This window comes from Salvelinus namaycush, chromosome 18 (assembly GCF_016432855.1).
Source record: "Salvelinus namaycush isolate Seneca chromosome 18, SaNama_1.0, whole genome shotgun sequence".
NCBI lineage: Eukaryota > Metazoa > Chordata > Actinopteri > Salmoniformes > Salmonidae > Salvelinus > Salvelinus namaycush.
In genome coordinates, this window is record NC_052324.1 from 645147 (window position 1) to 664869 (window position 19723).

The window sequence follows — 19723 nt, forward strand, 5'->3', positions numbered from 1 at the left end:
AAGGAAATCAGTCAATTAAAATAAATTCATTAGGCCCTAATCTATGGATTTCACATGACTAAGCAGAGGTGCAGCCAAGGGTGAACTGGGAGGGCATAGGCCCATCCACTTCGCAGCCAGACCCACCCACTCGGGAGCCTGGCCCAGCCAATCAGAATAACCTTTTCCCACAAAAGGACTTTATTACAGACAGAAATACTCCTCAGCACCGCCTAATCCCGCAGGTGAAGAAGCTGTTTGTGGAGGTCCTGGGCTGGCATGGTTACACGTGGTCTGCGGTTGTGAGGACAGTTAGACGTACTACCAAGTTCTCTAAAACAACGTTGGACGCAGCTTATGGTAGAGAAATGTACATTCAAATCTCTGGCAACAGCTCTGGTAGACATTCCTGCAGTCATCATGCCAATTGCATTGTGTTGTGTGACAAAACAGCATTTCAAAGTGGCCTTTTATTGACCCCAGCACAAGGTGCACCTGTGCAATGATCATGCTGTTTAATCAGCTTCTTGACACAACTGTCAGGTGGATGGATTATCTTGGCAAAGGAGAAATGATCACTAACTGGGATGTACATTTGTGCTCAAAATTTGAGAGAAATCATTTGTGCGTATGGAACATTTCTGTGATTTTTTATTTCAGCTCATGAAACATGGGACCAACACTTTACATGTTGCGTTTATATTTTTGTTTGTGCAGGTCCTCACAGTATTTTAAAAATCTTTCCAACACTCTCCTCCTTGATAATCAGTGTCGCTGATAAATAGGCTATGGACATGTTGTGTATATTTGTTTCTATTTTAATAATTGTCAATTTCATCTTCATACTATAGCATATTTTCCTTGTCAACTCATTATCTTATAGCCTACTTTCGGAAAGTCTAAGGTAGGCCTAAGATTTTTAATACGTTTTAAGGAAAGGACAAATATTTGCTCCTGTGTCTGACTTCGGCTATTTCAGCCACACCCATTGCTAACAGGTGTATACAATCGAGCACACAGCCATGCAATCTCCATAGACAAACATTGTCAGTAGAATGGACTTAATGAAGAGCTCAGTGACTTTCAACGTGGCACCATCATAGGATGCTACCTTTCCAATAAGCCAGTTCGTCTAATTTCTGCCCTGCTAGAGCTGCCCCAGTCAACTGTATGTCCTTTTTTAGTGAAGTGGAAGTGTCTAGGCGCAGCAACGGCTCAGCCGTGAAGTGGGAGGCCACACAAGCTCACAGAACGGGACTGCCGAGTGCTGAAGTGTCTGTACTCGGTTACAAGACTCACTACGGAGTTCTAAACTGGAAGCAACGTCAGCACAATAACTGTTCGTCGAGAGCTTCATGAAATGGGTTTCCATGGCCGAGCATCCGCACACAAGCCTAAGATCAACATGCGCAATGCCAAGCTGGAGTGATGTAAAGTTCACCACCATTGGACTCTGGAGCAGTGGAAACGTATTCTTTGAAGTGATGAATCACACTTCACCATCTGGCAGTCCACTGGATGAATCTGGGTTTGGCGGATTCCAGGAGGACGCTACCTGCCCCAGTGCATAGTGCCAGCTGTAAAGTTTGGTGGAGGAGGAATAATGGTCTGGGGCTGTTTTCATGCTTCAGACTCAACCCCTTAGTTCCAGTGAAGGGAAATCATAACGCTACAGCATACAATGACATTCTAGACAATTCTGTGCTTCCAACTTTGTGGCAAAAGTTTGGAGAAGGACCTTTCCTGTTTCAACATGACAATGCCCCCGTGCACAAAGCGAAGTCCATACAGAAATGGTTTGTCGAGATCAGTGTGGAAGAACTTGACAGGCCTGCACAGAGCCCTGACCTCAACCCCATCAAACACATTGGGATGAATTGGAATGCCGACTGCGAGCCAGGCCTAATCGCCCAACATCAGTGCCCGACCTCACTAATGCTCTTGTGGCTGAATGGAAGCTAGTGGAAGGCCTTCCCAGAAGAGGGGAGGCTGTTATAACAGAAAAGGGGGGACCAACTCCATATTAATGCCCATGATTACGTAATGAGATGTTCGACTAGCAAGTGTCCACATACTTTTGGTCATGTCGTGTATGCTGGTAGCTTTGATTGATGGGTGCGTTTACGCGTGAGTGTGAGTTCGCTTATTCTCTCTATAGGCCTATATGTCCATACATAAAGTTTCATAAAGTAGTCTGTCTGGACTCCATCTTTTTAATAAGAATCAAAACGCTTCTGTCATGATGTAATCTTGTAAAAGGCCTGTTGTCAGTAGCTTAGGCTACATTATTTCTCTCATTATGGCGTCCTCTCTATGAAGAACATATGACAATGCATCGAATGACCACAGCAGCAGGGTCTGTGACTTTATGCAAATATTTTGGGAAAAGTGTGAGAAAAGCCATTGGACTTCGTTTGAATGGTTTTGTGCATCGGAATGGGATCTGTATAGAGTGTTCGTATATGCAGGTAGGCATAATGTCTTTATTTTGACTCTGTTAATGTTGTGTCAATACGAAAATGCGACAGATCCTCTCCAACCTGGCATTTCTTCATTTGTTTAATGAAATAGCATGATAATAATGAAGCGCAGTGGCTTGTTTCAAATAGATTTTTGTTAAGAAGGATATCCATGTAAACAAGTGTACAAACAAAATTGAACGGTTTTGTCGGTGACCGTGTACAATGGCCTGGCCAATTACCGTAACCTCAAATTCCAAGACAGTCACAGCCCTACTTGGGGGTAGAAACTATTAGCTACAAAGGTAGCTCTAAACACATTTTCACTTAGAGCAGCTGGCAAAAATTCATATCCAAGTCAAGAAAGCTTGCCGCACTGGTACCTATTTGTGTGTGCTTTTTCAAAGCCTATGTCAGATACTCCAATGAGTGTAATTGGCTCCAAAGAGTAATTTACTTAATATTACTTGAGAAATAATGTTGACATCATTAGAAAGAAGATATTATCCTCTTTTCTACTGTAGTTATGTAATTCAAAATGTATTTGTTCTGTTGTTGCTAGCGATATTCATAAAAATATTGTCCTATTTGCGGACCCCCTGCAGTACCCCTGCTTTAGAAGGCAGTCTGGATGAACCTCTAAATGCCCTGTCTATTCACTGCTATCCCAGTACAATTACACATCGTCCCACCATGCCCTCTCCTTTCTCACAAGCCCGGCTTGTCACTTTCTGATATGGAGGACTTTACAACGTTGAAGGTCGGTTCGTCTATACACTAAACCTCATTTCCCCATGCTGCTCACTCTCTCCCAGAAGAGAGCCTTTTGATTGTCCATTTGAAAAAAGGGGGAGAGGAATCAGAGCTGCCTTGCATAGCCTCGCCAGGGCCTGAGAAAAGAGCTTTGTGAAGCGCCATTCCTAACTGCAGTCAGCTATAATGGTTTTCAATTAACCAGGGGATAAGAGTGTGAACTAATCTGGCCCAGCACAGGAGAGCCAGTCATGCAATATTCATGTACACAAACTAATGAAAGCCCAGATTAGCCTACATATTTACATGGGGTCGGCTCTGTGCCGACAGTCCGTCCAACACATGAAAGGAACCCGCAGCTGAGGAGAGGGATGGAGGGACTGAAAGAGAGAGACAGAAGAGAAGAAAGAGGGCAAAGAGAGAGAAAGAGAGGAGGAGACAGAGTGAGAGAAGAGAGAAATACTGTAGCAAGGGAAAAAAAATATTTAGAGTGAGAAACTGGGGAGTGAGGGGAGGGACTGAGGGAGAGACAAAATGAGAGGGTGAAAGTGACCTTAAAAAGACCTCGAGAAAGGAGGGGAGCAAATGAGATCACAGGATAAGGAGAGGAGAAGAAAATAAAAGATGCACGACTCCTCAAAATAGATTACAGATCATCTGCATTTTACCTTTTCACCCCCTGCTATCATTATACTCTCTAAAAGCGGTTACTACCCCTCTTCTCAAAACGACAGCAATCTGATGGAGTGATCTTGACAAATTGGGCTGCTGAGAAGAGGGTGCAGTCGTTTCTTCCAGGGGAGGGGTTGTAGACAGAGAGAGCGGTGTCTAAGACGGGACAGAGATATAACAGTAATTGTCTGATACGCTGGGGAGCTCTTGCCTGTAATCTCCCAAAAAGTGTTAAGGGGTGAAAATGGGGAGGGGGAGGCGTTCCAAGCGTAAAGGCACCATCTCATCAAGACTGTAGCAACAGCGAAACGCTTTGTGATAATCATACAAAGGCCTTTATGTCTACATTATGTGTATGTATCAAAATGATGTCAGAAATTCATCCTTAATCCGTAGTTAAGAATAAAAGATTTAAGACTTCAAAGCTGGATTAATGTGAGGCTGGGCATACCAATTCCACACGAGGTGACTTTTTATGAAGCATTAACATGTGTATGTCAAACAGGAAGCTAATGGTGGGTTTAGTTTGAAAATATTCTTTGCCATTTTTTGTAGAGGTCTCAGAATTAATTTTATGCCCCATGGATATCTAATGTTATGCTTTTACGGACTTACACATTCAAGAAATAATGGAAAAGTCCTCATATTTTTTCATTGGAAACAACTAGGCATGCTGAGCTGTAAAATGTGTCTTGTTAGCTGTCTGTTAGCCTGATCTATTTCATTATCACGGTCCAAGGTTCTCCTGCGCTTGCTTTGATGTGCTAATGTTGAAATACAGCACTTTGTACGAGGACGTCAACATTGAACCATTTGGAAATAGAAAATACAAAACTTTTTTTGTTTCAAGAACTCGGAACTAGATCGGAGCAGGCTAATGAATTCAATATTCGATCAATGTGCTGGGCTGGCAGGTTCTTCCTCCTCCATCGCTGAATGTGAGAACATTTTGAAGTAAAATGTGAGAAATGTGCAGATTCACAGCTGAAGGGTGTATCTTCCTCTGAGACAGAGGGAGAAGGAGAGCAGGACAGACATGGAGAGGTAGAGTGAGAGAGATTAGAGGCAGGGAGGGAAAAAGACAGGAAGATATGAGAGATGGGCCGACAGGGCGGAAATGTTGATCTGAGGGCCATCGCCAAAGGCAGACAGAAATGCTTGAATTGCATTTTCTGCCTCTAACTGGTGTTTAATCGAGAGACAGATGGGGTTGAAGTGGGCAACTTGATCTCCTCCAATAACTTACATTGACAAGAGCTGCTCAGATATTCAACAACCTGAAACTAAAGGGTTTTGTCAGCAAAAAGAAATCTGCACTTTACAAGTGTGAGAGAGATCTGTGAAAGAAAAAAGTTGTTTGAAGAAAGTTGACAGAACAAAAGATAGAGAGTGCTGCCTGATAGAGAGAGCAGAAGAGGTAGGCCTGTACCATCTGTTCATCATTATGTCTGGGATCCCTTTTTGGAATGCTGCAGAACCCAACATTTACTAGCATATTGCCATATCGCTGTTTTACTCTGTGTATGTAATCATGATGCTGCTTTCACTTTCACTTTACTGAAAACACAATGACCAGTGTTCCAAACATGAACGCCCCAACTTTGCATGTCCATGCATTTCAGATGAATTATGGTACGAACGCTACAAAGATTTAGACACTAAAAAAGGGAGGTCAAAGGGCACTGTGCATAGCTAAACTCTGAGAGGCATAACAGAGACACTGGATCTACTACAGCAAGTATTCATACTGTCCCCAACAGACACCAGTCTACAGTGCGGTGGCAGTTCCAGGCCAGTCTTTGGTAGAGACAGGGTTCAGCAGAACAACTGAGACAAAGGCTCAGACTCACTTGATGCCCTGATCGCTTTGATATCCACATCTGTTAGCTCCTCAGTAAAGCTTGAGGAGTAGGGTTGGAGGAGGGTGGGGACCCCCCTTCCTCCCTGGGGACCAGTTACATTTTCATTTGATAGGAACTGGAAAACCAGCATCTGTAATTAGATTACAAGTAGATGGATGAAAAGGGGGCAAAAAAACAAGTTAATTAACTCAAACGATATTCTAATCAGGTTTCATAATTCCCCCCCCCCCCCTCCCCTCAGCTCTCTGAAACAACCTCCAATCTGGATCCTCTCACAAATCCCCGGGGCTCACCATCATACCAACCAAGAGAAGCTGGGCACTTAAATAAGATCATTTGGCGCTAATTTCCCAAACAGGAAAGCACTTAAGACATGCATTGACTGAGAGGAGTAAGTGGGCGCATCCATAGCTAATGAGCAAAGCGGAACATACGGAATACGCACGGCGATGAAAGGCGGAACATTTTTGGGGGGGAGAAGAGAGGCAGTTGCTGGAAGCAGCTTCCATCAGCACAGGAAATGAGGACACAGAATTTTTTCCGGACGTGGGGAAACACTCCTCTGATAACAGACAAAGATGCTGCTCTGAACCAGTGTCATCTTCCACGTGCCAGTCTACGCTATCTGCCAACCTGTCTGTCTGTCACACACTGGTTCGGAAGGCAGACTCCCTACAGCAAAGTGACATGTGGGGGAAGGGAGTGGAGGGGGGCTTGGTAGGTCAGTATCACACTCTGTATGTGACACTGACCAATTGCTTTACTGGCAGTATATTTGTCTTGTAGACGCTGTTTTTTGTTGGCGCTACTGAAGTAGAAAAATGATTCCAACCTTGTTCCGTAACAGAGCCACTCAGACATCACACAGACAATTCAATCAACCATCCATTATATTTGTCTCTTACTTTGATTGGAAATCCATTTCAAATGTCAAGTCATTTTCCATTTCTCACACTGCATGAATGAATCAGAAAGTGACAAAATCTTTCAATCAAACAGAGCCAGAGATTACATGTCAGACTGGTGAATATTTCCCAGTCAGACCACGACGCTGAGTGATAGTGTGTATAGCAGCTGCTGTCCGATCCTATCAGTTATGAAGAACAGGGATGGGTAAAGGTAGTGCTGAGCAACTAACCACATTTTAACGTGGCTCTTATTAATTGCTTTATTTTGTTGTTAGAGAATGGAATGTTTTCAAAGTTTTGGCAATTGAATGTTCTCAATATATTTGGCTTTGGAATTTCAATGAAAAAGCTCATATTTCATAATGCATTTAACGTATAAAAGTTTTTTAGTTTTTTTACGAACTGAAACCGAACAGATTTTTAAAATCATTAATAGCTCAGCACTAGGTAAAGGTCATGCAGGGGCTTGGTGTTGTGATGTGTGTAAGGATATTCGAGTAATTCACTCTTTGTTTCAGCATTTGATGCCACAATCCTCTCAAAAGGGTGAGACAAGAACTACAGTTTCCTGGTGTAGTCTACATGGCTCTGGCTGCTGATACAGACTCCGACTGAACACATGCCCAATCATTTGATTAGCAGTGCTATCACAGAGACAGACACCAGCCAGTTACCAAATTAGGCTGGGTTCCAAAGCCCCCCCTCCCACACACACACAAAAAACATCCTGCATTGTCAAAAGAGTAGCAACAAGTAGGATTAGCAGATCAAACAAGGTTCCCCTCGGACTAGGAGTACATTGGCTCATGCAGCACTGGTTTGATTTTAAAACATTTGCTCCACCTCTACTTTTACCTCAAAAACAAGCTGTGGGAGCTTTCCTCTCATCTAACAAACAAACCTAGCCTGCTAGTTGAGTCAGTGGAGAGCTATAGCCAAGGACATTCCCCAGGCTATGCTGTGAGTTTCAGGCAGGCAGCGCTGCCACCGTAGTCCCCGTCGTCACTGCAGCCCTCCTCTCAGGCTGCACTGCCTGAAGCCCTTCTCTCTTAGCCCGACAGACAGGCGGACGGACAGGCAAAGGGAGGAGGGCTCTGGGAAATTGATTTATTGGCTGGAATCTCATCAGCTCCAGTAAACTACAGTCAGTGCCTTTCTATTTAAAAACTGATATGTGTTCATACAGTAAGCTACCGTATGACAGGAGGAGAAGTAGAAATAATAATAATACAACAGCTTTTATAGTCACTTCAATTAACGTCACTATCTTTCTGGAGGTTTGACGTCAGTGGTTATGTAAGGTCCAGATCAGTTTCCTCTCTGGGAGCCAGAGGTACCAGGTGGACAGGCCCATCTGGGCCATGCAGCCAGGGAGGGAGGGACAGCCAGGGAGGGACAGCTGGTGCCAGTCGGAGCCCGTTGGCCACAGGTGCAGCCGTGCACGGTGACAACTCCACAGACTGAGACACTGATTAACAACATACCATACAGTACATCAAAGAGCTGGGAATGCCAGTCAGCATCGTTCTGTAAAGATTCTAATGTCCCCTGGGCGCTGTTGTAAAACTGCACTGACAAACAGAAGGAAAGGCCTCAGCCCATCACAGTATCAGTTTCAGACCAACCTCATCAATCACCGTCACCATCAGGGTCTGGACCTCTGACCCTCTTCCTTATCACTGACATCATCTTCCAGTGTCACAGCTTCATACACTAACTGCATTAAGCCTTTCTCTAACATGAATACAACGGTCTGTTTGTGGGACGGCCCAGAGACCAGGGCTTCTCCCATAAAGAGTTAACTGATGCTTTAGACAGACTCTCCAGCAGTACTGTGTGCGTAGCCGTGTAAAGTTAAAGCATGTATACACACCACAACTCTTTCATTCACCACCCTCTCCAACATACTGCCACGCGGAGCTAAAGATGGCTTTGTTCATATTTAGACGATGGGGAGGGCTACATTACCCTCCCAAATGTTAATCGTGTGAGTAATTTCACACCTGAAGTGTTACACCAACTGTTGTGAGCCAAGTTACGCTCTTTTGTTCCACACAGTAATTATGTCTCCTTTTAACAGCATCAATTGGAGCAGCTTGAGAGAGTAGAGACAACGCACTTTTTATTGTGGAGACAGAGTAGAGATAGTGGTGCTAAACATGTTCAGTTCAGGATGATTTCACAGAGTGGATCATCCAGACAGGTGGCAAGGGGATGAGGCGCCCAAAACATTTTACACTGCTAATAATGCAGCCATAACTAAAACAATAGAAGACAGTCACACCACAGAACAGACATTCCATATTGTCTGGCTGACTGTCAGAGTGACTGCAGAAGATCTGTGAGTGAGTGAGTAGCTTTCAATTTGCTATATTTAGCCTCCCAAAGCGGGTGGGTCCAATGCTTGAGATTCCACAGAGGTAATTGGAGCCCTCTCCAGACTAGAGAACAATATTTGCTCTAATATGACCTTAGACCCTTGAGTGAGAGGAATATATATCTATTGAGATGAGTGGAGGAGAGTTAGATGAGAGGAGGATACCACGTTGTTGTCTTTGATAGATTATATTGTGTACATTGTTCTACTCCATCATTGCCCAGATTCAGGACACAATCAGCCACAGCACACACAGCATGCACACACACACACACCCACTTGTCATACATGAACGTGTAGACATGTGAATGGAAATGTGTGAATGAACATATTCAGCCATCACATTCATATACTGTATATACACATAGATAAATCCTGTGTTGCTTTCCCATCGTATTTCATGGCCCCACTGAGACTATATGGCAAAGCAATTCACTGCAGTTCTAAACGGTGGGGAAGAAATTAAGGTGGCATGCACGTCTATGAATGTGTGTTGCAATGATATTAAAACCAATAAAAAGAGCAACGATGACATAAAAATACCCTAAAAAAACAGGAAAGGATGCTAAAGAAGAGGAGAAACAAGTCAATGGGCTGTCAAAGCATCCTCCAGGGAGAGGGAGAGGAGGCAGAGAGGAGAAACAAGTCAATGGGCTGTCAAAGCATCCTCCAGGGAGAGGGAGAGGAGGCAGAGAGGAGAAACAAGTCAATGGGCTGTCAAAGCATCCTCCAGGGAGAGGGAGAGGAGGCAGAGAGGAGAAACAAGTCAATGGGCTGTCAAAGCATCCTCCAGGGAGAGGGAGAGGAGGCAGAGAGGAGAAACAAGTCAATGGGCTGTCAAAGCATCCTCCAGGGAGAGGGAGAGGAGGCAGAGAGGAGAAACAAGTCAATGGGCTGTCAAAGCATCCTCCAGGGAGAGGGAGAGGAGGCAGAGAGGAGAAACAAGTCAATGGGCTGTCAAAGCATCCTCCAGGGAGAGGGAGAGGAGGCAGAGAGGAGAAACAAGTCAATGGGCTGTCAAAGCATCCTTCAGGGAGAGGGAGAGGAGGCAGAGAGGATAAACAAGTCAATGGGCTGTCAAAGCATCCTCCAGGGAGAGGGAGAGGATGCAGAGAGGAGAAACAAGTCAATGGGCTGTCAAAGCATCCTCCAGGGAGAGGGAGAGGAGGCAGAGAGGAGAAACAAGTCAATGGGCTGTCAAAGCATCCTCCTGGGAGAGGGAGAGGAGGCAGAGAGGAGAAACAAGTCAATGGGCTGTCAAAGCATCCTCCAGGGAGAGGGAGAGGAGGCAGAGAGGAGAAACAAGTCAATGGGCTGTCAAAGCATCCTCCAGGGAGAGGGAGAGGAGGCAGAGAGGAGAAACAAGTCAATGGGCTGTCAAAGCATCCTCCAGGGAGAGGGAGAGGAGGCAGAGAGGAGAAACAAGTCAATGGGCTGTCAAAGCATCCTCTAGGGAGAGGGAGAGGAGGCAGAGAGGAGAAACAAGTCAATGGGCTGTCAAAGCATCCTCCAGGGAGAGGGAGAGGAGGCAGAGAGGAGAAACAAGTCAATGGGCTGTCAAAGCATCCTCCAGGGAGAGGGAGAGGAGGCAGAGAGGAGAAACAAGTCAATGGGCTGTCAAAGCATCCTCCAGGGAGAGGGAGAGGAGGCAGAGAGGAGAAACAAGTCAATGGGCTGTCAAAGCATCCTCCAGGGAGAAGGAGAGGAGGCAGAGAGGAGAGAGACAGCACAGCAGTATAAGTAGGTAATAGAACATCGAGTTAAATATATAATGAGGGATGAGATCATTAGACATTGTGGAGTGAGTAGATGTGCAGATGGGGTGTTGTGTTGTAGCTCTCATTAGTGTCTCTGATTTCCTTTGTCTCCCACCTGTCTGTCTGCCTTGTTAAGAGCCCCAGGATAAAGTCTCTTCTCTCCCTCAGAAGAGGAGCTGGGAGAGAACGTATCTTCTGCAATGGAATGTCAGTTCTACATTAGGCCCACATATCTCAGCGAATATAAACATATGCCTAACATGATCCTGTATAAAGCCCATAGAAATAAAGGTGAGCCCACGGGGTAGGGAACAGGAGCTAAACCGAGCCCTGAGAGATGGTGATGGGGAAACCTCGGTGGACTTGGGTCAGTACATTTCTCCTTCCCTCCTACTGTTTTACGGCCAGCAGTAAAATCCCTCCCTAGCTGCCCTCAGCAGGTTCAGCATGGCAGAGGAGAGGAGGGGAGGAGAGGAGGGCCAGCTAGGTGAGAGTGACGCTGAGGGAAACTAAAACAATCTGCTCAGAGCTCTGCTGCTTCTCTGACCCCTGGAGGAACAATCTGCTGAAACCATCTGGGTCTATGTCATGCTACCTCTCTCTCTTTCTCTCTCCTCACAGGGTCAAACTAATCAAATTCATATAATCTTCAGGGCCAGAGACTCTTACTCTAAAATCTCTAAGTCACAGGTCAAATGCATGGCCTCAATTCAGTCTCTCTTCCACTTCTGGATCGAGGAGGGCTTAAACTTGTCAATCTGTTGAGTGTCTTTCTGGGTGTAAAGTGGTCAAGAGGACTGAAGGGTACAGTCATTCTACAGAGAGACTGACCTTCCCCATCCCGGAGTCCCCCAAAGAGAAGCTGCCAGGCCACCATGGTCCCTCCTCAGACTGGCTCTCTAAGGAATGAAACAGCAGCAGGCCACAAAGGCTCTGGCTAAGCCCTGGACACACTCCTGGAAAATTGCCATCTCTGAGGGGATGGAATTAGTGGGATTTAGGGGCGTATATGTGAGGCAGGGTGGTATTAGCGGCTCTCCAACCCATCTCTCTGCTGACCAGATCACAGGCCTTTAAAACACACTAGTCGTGTGTTTCTGTCACAGCACCAGGCATGGGTCTGGGCCTAGACGGAGACACAGACAACTGCAACGTCTTCAGTCTGGGCTGGTACGGAGCCAGGGAGCCATTCCATAGCGGAGTTATAGGGGAATGTACATAATGGGTTTTTGGCCACTGAGTTGATAGTAAATGTTGTGAAACAGAAAAAGGAATGCATGTTTTTCATTCTATGCGCAGGGAAACGCATTGAGGATAAATGGATGTGTCTCTTGGACTGTAGATAGCACTCAATCATGTCCTGATTTTCCTACAGCCTATGAAATACTGCTGCTCTGTATGTTAGCGGCATACTTGCACATAGTGGAGGGGCTTAACCACTAAATATACTGGGGCTGGGGCCCACAATATGATTTTTCCACCTCATAGCACTGGGAAACTTGCTCCAATTGAACCGCCGATATTACCTGTAGAACCACCCAGTGGCAGGCACCTCCAGGACCCACAACGCACCAGACCACACCCCTGGAACAATGACCTCAATAAACCCAAACACACACCCAAAGACACTAACCCAGAGCACAGGGGTAGCACAGGGGGTAAAAAAACACAGTATGTGTTGAGTTAGCGCTCTGAGGCTTGGAGAAAAACATCCATGTATCATTTTACACATATACTGTATCAATCTGTCCGTTCACCTCTAGATAGCTTTCTGGTTATCCATCTGCACAAACATTGATTCTCGGTGTGCAGGTCGCAGGAATGAGGATTAATGACAATAGAATGGCACAGTCACCATTGTTCCTATTGTTACTCTTATTTTGACAGTGGTCTCCTTCCCCAGTGTGCCAGGCCAGGCTGACATAAGCCTACAGCTCATGAGTACTGCAGACCACTGCGTCACAATAAGAGCAAGGGAGGCCTTGCACTCCGGGAAGCTCTATCGCCTCTCTCCTCCATCTCTGTCCTCCGGTCCCCAGATGGGGAGGGGGTGGGATTAGCAGAGCAAGGAGAGCACATAAATTTCAGCTGCTGGTGCTGAGTTGTTTGCTGTCCTTTCGCTCTCTCCATCCCTCCCCTCCCTCCCTGGTCTCTTCCTGCCTCCCTCCTTCCCCCAGAGGATGGGCCGCGAGGGCTGAGATAGCCATGCTGCGGCCGCTTCCCGTTCTGCTAGGCATGCTGGGTCTTAAATACTGCGCAGCATCAGGAACAGCAGGTGCTATCACTCCCTATCATTAATTAGCCCTGCCGCTTCACTCTGGGGCCCTCTCCCTCTCTCACTCCTCAACTCCAAATCTTTATCTCCTGCACAATCTCTCTCATTCCATTCCCACACTCTACCTCCTTTCTCTCACTTTCTCTTATTCAATCCATCTCCAATTCTATCAATGTCTACAGCTCTACAGTAATGCCATCTCCTCTCCTCCTCTCCATCCTCCAGATCTCTGCTTATATCTCCCGCTCTATCCATCTCCTCTCCTCCTCTCCATCCTCCAGATCTCTGCTTATATCTCCCGCTCTATCCATCTCCTCTCCTCCTCTCCATCCTCCAGATCTCTGCTTATATCTCCCGCTCTATCCATCTCCTCTCCTCCTCTACATCCTCCAGATCTCTGCTTATATCTCCCGCTCTATCCATCTCCTCTCCTCCTCTACATCCTCCAGATCTCTGCTTATATCTCCCGCTCTATCCATCTCCTCTCCTCCTCTCCATCCTCCAGATCTCTGCTTATATCTCCCGCTCTATCCATCTCCTCTCCTCCTCTCCATCCTCCAGATCTCTGCTTATATCTCCCGCTCTATCCATCTCCTCTCCTCCTCTCCATCCTCCAGATCTCTGCTTATATCTCCCGCTCTATCCATCTCCTCTCCTCCTCTACATCCTCCAGATCTCTGCTTATATCTCCCGCTCTATCCATCTCCTCTCCTCCTCTACATCCTCCAGATCTCTGCTTATATCTCCCGCTCTATCCATCTCCTTTTCCATCTCGCATTCATTTGCGTCTTGCGTTCATTCGCATTCATTTGTTCCCTGATGTGTCTCAATCTCTGTCCAACGTTCTCCTAACTTCTCCCAGCCTGCTGACAATCAACCGAGTAGGTTTCTCTTGTTTCCCTGCTCCCTCCCTCCTCTCCCCCTCAGATGCGTGTCCTCCAGCCTCTCCTCACATTCTGATGGCTTTTCCTCTGCCGTAAATCTATTCCAAACTGCCGGCCTGCTGCTGCCAGCCAGGAGAAGTCACAGGGAAATAATGCTGAATCAAAAGAAAAACACAGAATAAAAAACTCCCCCCCAAGTCAAAATGTGGCGAACAAGGTCAGAGATGAAGGAGTGACCCTGGAGATGATAAGGGCTTAGGCCACAACTACTCTCCTCACATACTGTAAACAGAGACATAAGGTTCTGCCATACGGCTGTGTCCTAGTCAGACACAGGTGAATGTGCTTTAAGTCAACAGAGAGACCCAGAGGAACCGCTGGCATGACCACAAAAACAAACAGTGACTTCCCCATCCTTGGGTTCAGGCTGCCATAAACTTGGCTGTGAACTCCAAACGTGCAAACCAGTTCTGTAAACTGAGACCAGCTAGAGGCATGGTAACAGGATGTCAGGCCTTTCCACACAGACAGATAGCAGAGGGTGATAATGACACATGGAGAAGTGACATACAGCACTTTGAGATATCAGCTGATGTAAGAAGGGCTATATAAATAAATGTGATTTTGATTTGACGACTAGCTGAGGGGTTACAGGTGACGGGGGGGTCCGTTCTGAGCTGCACACAAACAAATCGAAAAAACAATACTCACAATGATTTTACCTTCTCTGCGCTGCATTCTGTGTGAGGATACTGCCTGCGGTCTACTTCTTTATTCAGTTGTGCCGCGGTTGGAAGCACAATGTCAGCTCCAGCCTGATTCATTGAATTAGTCTCTTCACAGAACAGGTGCTGTCTGTGTTTCCACATGCTTGTCCTCGACCGGCAGCATGGCCACCACAATGGACTGCAGGCTCACAACCTCAGGCTCAGACAGGACACACCTTCAGTGTTCCTTATAGCATCGCCCACTGCTGGGGTAATACCAATGGCCCAGCTCTATAGGACTATGGTCATTCTGGGAGGACAGTGTGTCTGGATTAGCTGGCTTGTTAAGAGCAGTGACTGGACTAATGGTCAGATCTAGAGAGTTGATGGCTCAAATCCCGACTGTGCATTTGGCAGTTAAGCCTGTGAACAAAGCTATCTGCTAAGCGAAGATTGATTATTATTGAACAGGCAGGCTTATCTTCTCTATGTCTGAACCTTGAGTAGGAGTCACCCCCCCCCCCCCCCCCCCCCCCCAGTCCCGTGTTTCCTACTCTGTTTAATTACAAAAGTGTAACAGAGCCTGCTCTCTAATCGGCTCAGGTGTTCTGTGCATTCAAACGGCGCAGAGGAGCAGCAAGGTAGCTGATCCTACTAATCCACTGGAAAACTGGAATTTTCATATTTTCCATCCTTTTGGAGAGATGCTATCAGGGGCCAACAGCAAGGGAATCTCTCTCCAACTCTCTCTCCCTCCAACATCACTGAGCAGATATGGAGTTTTTAACTTATTAGTGTAATCCATTATGAGGAGGTAGGGCAGACACTTGGCCTGAGTCGATATGACCCTCCTATGCTTTCCTATTGATATCCATCAGACTACAAGTGGAGCAACGCGACTGATTGAAAAACAGACACATTATACGTGAGAGCGGGAATACTGAACTGAAGGACCTTCTCCGCCATTGCTGTGTCTGTGTGTGTCTGTGTGTGTCTGTGAGTGGTTTAGAAAAGAAAGTAGTCTCCAGAAACCACAGAAGAGGAACACAATGGCTGTATCTTTGCCTCCATTGTTCTTCCTGACTGCCTTGTGCAATGCCTAGGCCAGAGCGCACAGTCAGGAAATGTCTTTGGCTCTATACCAGAGGACAGGATGAAGGGACAATGTCAAACACATGCCCAAACAGTGTGTGAAAAGACACCTGAATGTCTTTAATGTGCAGTCAGCGTTATGTGTAGGCCATTTCACGTGGAAAGTGAGTTAGTAAGTTAGTGTGTGTATGTGTGTGTGTATGTGTATGTGTATGTGTGTGTGTGTGTGTATGTGTATGTGTATGTGTATGTGTGTGTGTGTGTGTGTGTGTGTGTGTGTGTGTGTGTGTGTGTGTGTGTGCGTGCGTGCGTGCGTGCGTGCGTGCGTGCGTGCGTGCGTGCGTGCGCTATTGATGTGCAAAATAGCATTGCATATAAATGACTCAATACACTTCAAACATGTAATAACCTTTGTTCATTGTTGTGAGGCACCACACAAATCCAGTTTATTCAGCCTTTAACAACATGTAGGCCTTAATTGAATCAATAACTTCAATGGAAATGAATGACAACATTCTCCCTTATGGTCTTTTAAGGTTGAGCAACTTTTCTGCAGTGTGACTGGGTTTGAATTCCAGCTGTGAGTAAAGGCTTTTAATCCTCAGAGGGGGGTCTCGTGGATGATTCTGGCAGAGCTGCAGCGCAGCTGCTGGAATGATTCATGACATGCACCGGTCTTTTCTTTACTGTAATCATTCTATAATAAGAACCTTTCTTTTACATTTCTCTTTTCATCATCAGTAAATTATTCAGGATCAAAAGTATTCTCATTAATTACTATTCCCATTACATGATTCAGAACAAACGACTGATAAAGCCGAATTTGAGCAATGAGCAGATAGAGCAAGTTTGCCGACACTGTGGGTATGTCTCAGTAGTCTGAATTGGCTTCCTCTCCTCATCTCCTTTCATCCCTCTCCTCATCTCCTTTCATCCATCTCCTTATCTCCTTTCATCCATCTCCAATCCCTCACCTTTGCTGATCTAAAATTAGGGATATGAGTAAGACATATCAACGTTGTTGCTTTCCGTAGGTCAAATCTTAAGGGTCAGTTGGCATAAACAAAATGAGATTAGGGAAGATACTTTGACTATCGAGATGCAACACATTCTGGGAGTATGTCATTTCTCATATCAATAGACAAGTGCCACCTAGTGGGAAGACAGCGCAATATCTGCTGCACCTTTGCCCATGAGAGGTTTCGTGCTTTTCAGATGATGCATGTAAGCCTATATTTTTCCATGTGGTAATACTTGAACGTTTCTCAAGGAAAACAATAGAAGAGAGTTTAGAGGACAATATTATAGTTTCCTCCAAGAGAGGGGATTCATTGTTGCTGGCTTAACTTTAAACACATCCTTTATTATATAGGCAATGCTGTTATGTTTTTGTCGACTTTCTATCATCTCAATTTCACAGTTAGATGGGATGACGCACAGCTATCTGCAAATCCTACACAAAATGCCTTAATTATCCCTGTGATGTCCCTGACTTGTCAATTCGTTAAGAAGGCCACTAAAGGGTCGTGGTTGCAAACTGTTGGTTTCTACAGAAATCGATGGCAGTATCATAAAGGATATACATACAAGGAGATTGTACTTACATTTCTCAAGGGCAATGAATGCGCAATGTTATGGGATGTCTATATCACCTTTAAGACTATTTGCCTTCCTATTTCTGGCTGAAACTGGGCTATAAATGTATGTAAAATAACCTACACATTTTCAACGGAAATAGAGTAGAGCACTAAAAGGATGTTTAATTCATTTTATGGACAATTAAATGTCATTCGATTGAACCGTTTGACATACCAGTACACGCACCGTCACTCATCTCCAGACTGTTTTCAAGTTCATTTTATTCACCCGAGCATAATTATTCACATTCGCTCCAACTCACGAGTCCAGCAATAGGATATGCAGGTTTGTGAAAACTGCAATTTCTTAATTATTATCAATAACCTAATGAAACAAAGGTCACTGTTGAATCAGCAAACATGAGCCCAGAAACTAATACAAGTGCCTATCCAAAAGGAACAATTAAAATGGAAACATTGACTGGCCCTATAGCCTATCTTGTGGCCATAAAGTAGTAGGCTACAATACTGGGACAAAATAAAAATGCATATATTGCCTTTTGGCCAAAACGACAAACCGTGTACACAGTACGTGTCACCTAACCAACCTATCATCCTAAAACCGAGTCCCCGGTCAACTTGGAAAGAATGTACCGGTGAGATTATTAATTACCTACAAGTATATTACAGAAAACTAAAACATATCAGTTTCACTCACCTTCTTCCGGGGCTGCCATTTCATCATATTTGTAAACCAAAAATGTACAGCATCAAGATATTATATAAGAGGAAAACTGAGATTCAAGGGAATTCCAAGAGCAAGTCATGCTGCTTCTTGACTTCCCTCAATTTTGCAGCATATTTTCTCCAAGAAGCGGCGCATGATAGACGATGCACGGTTCTACGTCAAGTGGGGAGAGATGGCACACGATAGGACCTTTTAATTCAACTAATGGGATGGAGGAGAATATTTTTGACTAAAACATCTGAATGTCCCGGTTTTCAGTTCAACCGTTTTGGATAAATAAGACTATGGGTCACGGTGCGTAAAATCCAAACTACAAATCCGAGATGAGCCACCCCTTCTTGTACAGTCCTTTCGGTAGATCGCTCCGCTGGCAGTCTTATAGCAGGGTTTTCGAAGACCTATCCAGTTACTTTGACTGCGGGACTATGTGGAAATTCATTCTTCAACTTTTTGTCAACCCCCACGTCTTTCGTGCATTACAAAACCGTTAGTCCGACAGCAAATAGAAACACAAGTCCAACGTTTTGTGCTTATCCCACCGAAATACGGGTCTTTCCAAAACCTTTTCAAAACACAGAAACATATGACAACTCTTGTTAATTCCTTATCTAACGGTAAAAAAAAAAATGTAGCATCAAATGTCCAGCAAATGTCAATGCCAAAAACAGATCTCTACCGCCAACGTGCTACATACACAGCGCAAAAGAAACAGTCGCAGGAGAGGAGAGGGACAGAAACAAATCCCTGGAATTTCTATGCGAGGAGCTGTAAGGATATCCTGCAACAGCAACAAACTGGACTACACAACTATAATGACTCCTTTCCTTGCTCCTTAGCGCTCGGGATTTGCAGCGCTCAGAGCTGGAACCGAGCAGCACAGGCACGAGCCGGCGCGGTCATACTCTAACCATAGCGCGCGCGACGGATATAAAGCCGATGTGGCCAGAGAAAAGAGTCCAGACAGACCTGAGCCAACACTGCAATAACACAAGGGCCCCCAGGAAGGTATGGCACAACTATAAAGGCACTGGAACAGTGGAGGAGTAGAACTTGCGCAATACTATGTGAAAGTGAAAAAACATAAACGTCATCCTGATAAACATGAGACCGAAACCCTTGCCACAACACCAACAGCTTTATTTTACTGTATACGAAAAGCATACAGACACATTCATTCACATATAAAGGGCAATCAACTCGTATTTGCTGTTGTGCTGCACAGAGGTAGGGCCATAATCCCCTTCAAATAAGATAGAAAACAAAAGTGACAGGAGGAGACTTCTATAAGCCTCCAGCACCATTCAAGGTATATCCTTGAATGGTATATCCCCTTCACCGTTTACAGTGGCATGGTCTTAATAGATTCTAACAACACAGCTCATCTGTTCTGGCTAAATTGCCTTGATCTCTGACTCTGGTAGTTTATTTTTATGTATTTATTTATTTCACCTTTATTTATCCAGGTAGGCCAGTTGAGAACAAGTTCTCATTTACAACTGCAACCTGGCCAAGATAAAGCAAAGCAGTGCGACAGAAACAACACAGAGTTACACATGGGATAAACAAACGTACAGTCAATAACACAATAGAAAAGTCTATATACAGTGTGTGCAAATGTAGTAAGAGTGACACGTAGTGTCCCTAAGGTAGTAGTGTCCTTAGTTCCCTTTTTA

At 45.1% G+C, this 19723-nt stretch overlaps 1 protein-coding gene across 1 annotated transcript in view; it reads right to left on the reverse strand.

Moving 5' to 3' along the window:
- The window catches only part of LOC120062977 (tetratricopeptide repeat protein 28-like), a 243632-nt gene extending 224799 nt beyond the window's left edge, over window positions 1-18833 (reverse strand). The window contains exon 1 of the mRNA XM_039013028.1: window positions 18021-18833. Coding sequence (XP_038868956.1) covers window positions 18021-18047 — 27 coding nt within the window. The 5' untranslated portion in view covers window positions 18048-18833. The remainder of the gene's footprint in view (window positions 1-18020) is intronic.
- Between the last annotated feature and the right edge of the window lie 890 nt (window positions 18834-19723).